Source organism: Triticum dicoccoides, chromosome 2A, assembly GCF_002162155.2.
Source record: "Triticum dicoccoides isolate Atlit2015 ecotype Zavitan chromosome 2A, WEW_v2.0, whole genome shotgun sequence".
NCBI classification, from domain to species: domain Eukaryota; kingdom Viridiplantae; phylum Streptophyta; class Magnoliopsida; order Poales; family Poaceae; genus Triticum; species Triticum dicoccoides.
The window spans coordinates 716647444-716653566 of NC_041382.1; the positions used below are offsets into that span (position 1 = coordinate 716647444).

The 6123-nt window shown below is 47.6% G+C and overlaps 1 protein-coding gene across 1 annotated transcript; it reads right to left on the minus strand.

Moving 5' to 3' along the window:
* Positions 1-948: 948 nt before the first annotated feature.
* LOC119358176 (CAX-interacting protein 4-like) lies at positions 949-1881 on the minus strand. Its single transcript, XM_037624847.1, has one exon. The coding sequence runs from the start codon at positions 1879-1881 to the stop codon at positions 949-951; it is 933 nt and encodes a 310-aa protein (XP_037480744.1).
* Between the last annotated feature and the right edge of the window lie 4242 nt (positions 1882-6123).

Here is a 6123-nt window from a genome sequence, read left to right on the forward strand (position 1 = left end):
GCAAGCCTTCATCATGCCTGCTGGCTGAGATGTTACGCGAGAGGAGGATGTGAAGAGAGACGAGGAAGACGCGTTGGTGCTGGCCTATGATCTAATGGTCACACTCACACACGCCTGTATCTGACGGCTGCGCGGGCGGCTGATCTTTCACAAAATCAGCCGGCTTACGCGTAGCGTCCGCCATTTGCTATTGTGAGAGGACTGGCTAGATTTTGGGATCAAAAGATACTTTGGTACATCATGCACGCTTTTGTGATCATGCACAACATGATCATCGAGAATGAGCGTGGCCAAGATGTAGATTACTCTCACTATGAGCTCTTTGGACATCCCGTGCGAGTGTGGCGGAGGGCTGAAAGAGTGGCCCGTTTTGTTGCCTCCTATCATGCCATTCGACGTCCCGAAGCGCATGATGATCTTCAGAAGGATCTCATTAAGGAGTGGTGGGCTTGGAATGGCTGACAAAGAGCATCATGATTTGTGCATTTGATGTTGTATTGCTGAATTATTTGTTGAATTGAAAGATAAACTATTTTTTTGAGTTGTAATAACGAAATTGAACTATTTATTGTTGATCTATTTGTTTTTGTTCGATCTTCTTGCTTGTGTTTGAAGCGCATATGTTGTTTGTGCGAGAGCGCACGCGCTGCATTTTAGGGCGCCTGCTGGAGCTACGCGCGCGCTAAATTTACCGCGGCCGCTGCAAGCGCTCCTCGCCGCACCAAAGCAGGCGATCAACACGCTGCAAACTGATTTTTAGCGCACGCGTGTTGGACGGCTGTTGGAGATGCTCTAATAACAAGGATGTCATAGGGGTTGTCTATGGTTCATGCATCGGCTTATGGATCCAGTGGTCAAGACCTCAATTTTGTAATACACACTGCAATATATAGAGGAAAGCAAAAGACAAAATGCACTATATATTTCAACATGGACGCACGGTTGCAATTATCGCTTCAGTGCTCTTCTCTCAGGAAACGGCGCCCAGCCCCGTGGACCATGTCTTTTATCCTCAACCAATCCATGGCTTTCTGACCTCCGGCGGCTCTTTTGCTTGCTGGATCGCTTCCTATCATTTAGGGACTCACAACCAGCACTGTCACTATCATATGCATCCCTCCGGTGATGACCCCTCTTATGGTGGCGGTGAGGTTTTCTCCCTTCCCCTTCCGACATGTCATCCTTCGTGTGGTGGATTCTCCTCCTCTTCCTATCTTTCCTTGAGTCGTCCTCTCTGTCACTCTTCCTTTGCTTGGATCTTCCCTTGCTGCTGCTGCTCCTATGGTGGTTTGTCTGCCTGCCTTCCTCCCCAGAGCGGATCTCTCCATGGCCCTTGGCACGCTCACGTTGAGCGATTATCTTGTCCAGCTCGGGATCAATATCGTAATCGGAGGAATCGCTGTCAATCTCGTCCTCATCTTCCTCGTCAGAACCCTTCGCGTCAGCATCCCTGCCACCAGAGGATTTCTTCCTGGTCTCTTCGGACCTGGGATTGGCCTGCGTGCTGGCTTGGATGTCGTCGTCCATGGGGAGCTCCTTACCAGAAAGGAAGTTGCGGCACTGGAAGGTGAGATGGCCAACACGGCCGCACTTCTTGCAGGCGCCCCGGGTCGCGTCGGAGTTGGATCTGGCGGCGCGGGCGAGCGCTAGGACGGCCTGGAAGCTGGCGTAGGCGCTCTGGGAGGAGGCCGCGGGGTCCGAGGAGGGAAGCGCGGTGGCGTTGGCGGGGACGGAGGAGGAAGGGCCATGCTGGTTGTTGCCCTCGGGAGCGTAGGGGTCATAGCCGATGGTGCTCTTCCAGATGTTGTGCGTCTGCAGCGCCGCGCTGCTGTGCACGCGGTTGTTCGCCGGCATGCGAACACGGCCCGCCGTCGCCGGCATCTTCGGTCGCCGGGGTTAGGGACTTAGGGTTAGTTAGAACTTGTTAACGGATTTCTTTCGATCGAGGGGTCAATAGAAACTCCAGGGCCAGGCCCATAAACCCCAACCAGCAACGCTCACGTCGCAAACAGAAGGACGAATCAAGAGTACTCACGAATCAATCGTAGACGGACACAACTCCACGGAGGAGGATCGACTCATGCATTATTTTGACAAATGCTTTGTGGATCATGCATGCCATCACCGGTGCAACTGCGTACCAGATGACATCATCATCATGTACTACACCGACCATCTTCCTTCCCCACCTCTAGCTAGCTAGCCTTCTGAGAGCATTTCCAACAGGCACGCGATATTAGCGCCGCGCTAGAAAAATCGATTTTTTTTTGCGCGCACAGCCGTTTCGGGTGCTCCAGCAGAGGCGCAAAAAACGCGCGTGCAGTATAATTGGTTCAGCGTGCGGAGCGAAACGGCATCGCACGCCGCTTATTTCGTCCGCCCGCTCCCGCGCGCTAGAGAGCGAGGACTCACACGCGACTTCCACCAACTGCCTTATCCAGTCACTAGCGCCGCCGCCCGCACCTCCCCATTTGCTCCGGCGACCCGACGACGCTTCCCCGGCCTATCCTCGCGCCCCCGCTGCTTCCTCCACCTAGTCGTCGCCGCCCCTCGAGCACGCCGTTCCTCCGACGAACAGCGCCCGGCCGCCCACTGCCGCTCGGCGCCCACAAGGTGGTCGATCAAGAGACTTGGATTTGACATGCTTTTTTTGGAATGCCTGGATCTTTGAATGACATCAACGTTCTTAATCGGTCACCACTCAAGAATAAGATTGCAAATGGTGAACTGCCACTGGTGCAGTTTGTAGCAAATGACCATACATACAACTATGACTACTATCTTATGGATGACATCTACCCAAAGTGGCAAATATTTGTGAAGCCGTTGAAAAAACGGGAAGGTAAGAAAAATCTTGATTTCCACAATGCTCAGGCGGCGGCTAGGAAAGATGTGGACAGAGCTTTTGGGATTTTGCAAGCCCAATTTGCTATTGTGAGTGGACCGGCTAGATTTTGGGATCAAAAGATCCTTTGGTACATCATGCATGTTTGTGTGATCATCATAACATGATCATCGAGAATGAGTGTGGCCAAGATCTGGACTACTCTCAATATAAGCTCTTGGGACTTCCCGTGCGAGTGTGGCAGATGGCTGCGAGGGTGGGCCGATTTGTTGCCTCCTATCATGCCATTCGACGTGCCGAAACGCATGATGATCTTTAAAAGGATCTAATCGAGGAGTGGTGGGCATGGAATGACCGACAAAACTAGTGATTTGTATATTTGATGTTGTATTGTTGAACTATTTGTTGTATTGGAATAAAGTAAACTATTTATTGTTGACTTATTTTTTATGTGTTTGATCTTCTTGGTTCTATTTGAGTGTCACATGTTGTTTGTGCTAGGCGCGCGCCTTTTTTTGCAGCGCCTGCTGGAGCGGCTCGCGCGCGCAATATTTTACAGCGGCCACTGAAGCCAGTGCTCTGCTGCGCGCAAAAAGTTGCTATTTCAGTGCTATAAAGGTTATTCTAGCCGCCGCACGTTGCACGTCTGTTGGAGATGCTCTGAACACACCATCATTGTATACCCATGCGACTCCGTGCTGGCTGTCTGCAAAACGCGTGGTTCTTCACCATCTGCCGTGTACGACCCGGAGACTGCGCCCCGTGAGGGGTTCCAACTGAATTCGTAAATACATTTCATTTGTAAAACAAACATTGCAATTTCTTTAAATGCTTGCTTTGTTGAGGAACTTTTGACATTTGAATTTTGGTCCTCGTGGCATATAACCAATTATAAAATAAATGTTTCAAATGTGCATCCAATTGATCGATTCTCTTATGTACGTACAAAAAATATAAATTATAAATGAGCAAAGTGTGTCCATGAAGCAAAATAGCGTGCACTCAATTGATTCTAATTTAAGAAGAACCCGTAACATACAATTTTGTCTGTTTAACAACCGAACCCAACATATTGTCGTTGTTACTATCTCGGAGTTGGAGTCCTTCTCCTTGTAGAGCTAGGGGAATATATTGGAGTGTGATGTGCGCCTTGCCACACCGTTCTTCAGTCGTGAGTTAACTCTCCTCTTTTTATTTTGTATGTGATCTATTACAGCTTGGTCATTATGTATTTTACCTAGGTCAAGTCGATATTTAATTATGGTCGATGTTGATCATGGTTGTTTCATTTAAATTTTTCAATATGGTTATACTTCATGCAGAAGGTACACGTAAAGGCTATATCTTGCCAACTGGGAGTCTAAGAGATATATGGTGATGCCTGGAAGTTGGACTTGCTAGAAAAATATTGTTGTCGGGCTGATATTGGCGCGGTCTTGAGGATCCGAACGTCCCTGGGAGAACAGGAGGACTTCATATCATGGCCATGGGACTAGTCGAGATCTCTCAGGGTGAAGGGTGCATATCATTTGGCCATGTCCAATTACAATGAGCAGCTTTGTCTAGGTGCATCTAGTATGGAATGCGGTCCCACCAAAGATGAAACACTTTGCAAGTGTCCTCCGGTTCATTGGCTACTAATGCAGAGAAGAATAGGAGGCACCTAGGATCGAATGGGTATTACAAGTTGTGCGATCGGGAGAAGGAAACAACATTTCATATGTTGATCACTTGTCCCAATGCAGCTGTTCACTATGAGGAATCAATGGCCATTACCAAACCCCAAGGACATTGCATATACAGGCGACGAGTGGTTGTTCCATCTCCTGGCGGGATCCCAGGAACACATTAGAAGCAGGATCATCTTTGTGATGTGGAGAATTTGGCACCTCGGGAACGAACTTGACATGGTAAATTAATTCCACCACTGGTGGTTTCTTGTTCCTTCTTGATCAGCTATTATAACTCCTTCAAACAAATAACTTTGAGCGTAGAGGAAAATATCAAAGGTAAATCTCCCATGTTAGTGGATGTGTGCATAAAGCAACCTCTATTGAAGCCTACTACAGCCCTCGCAAGTGGTCGAGGCCACCAGTGGGATGGGTAGCAGTGTCAATTGATGTTTTTTCAATACTATGGATGGCACGGCGGGTTCAGGCACGATACTTCGAGATGAAAAAGGTGGGGCGATTTCTGTTGCCCATAGCAAACTCTTACATTACAGCAAGGTCCTCGAGGCAGAATTACAAGCAATGATAGAGGGGCTTAGACTGGCGGTTGAGCACTACAACACCCGGATTATGCTTCAGTGTGATTGTGCAGTTACTCTCAGAGCGCTCTCGGATGATTTGTTGGATAGATCAGCACATGGCCACTTGATTTCTGAGATCAAGACTTATTTGAATGATAGGGGTTGTAATTCCTGTTATAAAAAATTGTGAACAGAATAGAGCTACAAAATATTTAGCGAATTTTGGTGGGAGTGGGGATAGTAGAGCTTCTTGCATTGGCTTAGGCAACCCTCTCACTGCGTTAGCAATTTAGTCGCTGAAGATTCTAATTATGTCACACTGGAATATATGCCCTATGATTCTCCGCAAAAATAGGGAGATATGCCGTGCTCACCTCTCTTCACGGGAAAAAAGACACGGTTTATGAGTATTTGTTAGGGCTGAGGTTTTCCTTTCTTTTTCTCTTTGTGTTTTTCTGCTGCTATCTTCTACTCTCTTTGTTCACAATTATAAGATGTTCTAACTTTTTTTAATCAGAGGTATATGGACATGTTTTATTGTGTTTTTCACTGATCATATTGAAATACCCAAAACATCTTCTATTTTTTAATGGAAGGGGCATGTTGTTACCGTTTTCTTTTTTGTTTCTCCATTTTCCGGCTTCTTTTGTTTCATTTTAATTTCCAGCTTTTATATTTGGACGGGATGTGTGCGTCTATTGATCAACTTTACAAATGCACCTACTAACTTTTTTTAATAAATTACTATAGATGAACAAAAATGCGTCAGTAAAACAAAAAATAATAATGGCATGTGCACAAACGATTCTAGTTTTGACTAGAAGTCGTACCTAGAGTTACCTCCCCGACCCAGCATATCGTCGTTGCTATTGTCTTAGAGCATCTCCACTAGCCTTCCCAGGACGCTCCCGGGACATCTTTTTAGGCTCGGACGGTACTTTTCGCCGAAAAACGGCCCAACCACGTCCCCAACGCCCCCAGGACGTCAAAATAACCCCGGCAAACCCAGGCGAAACCCGGCGCGCTG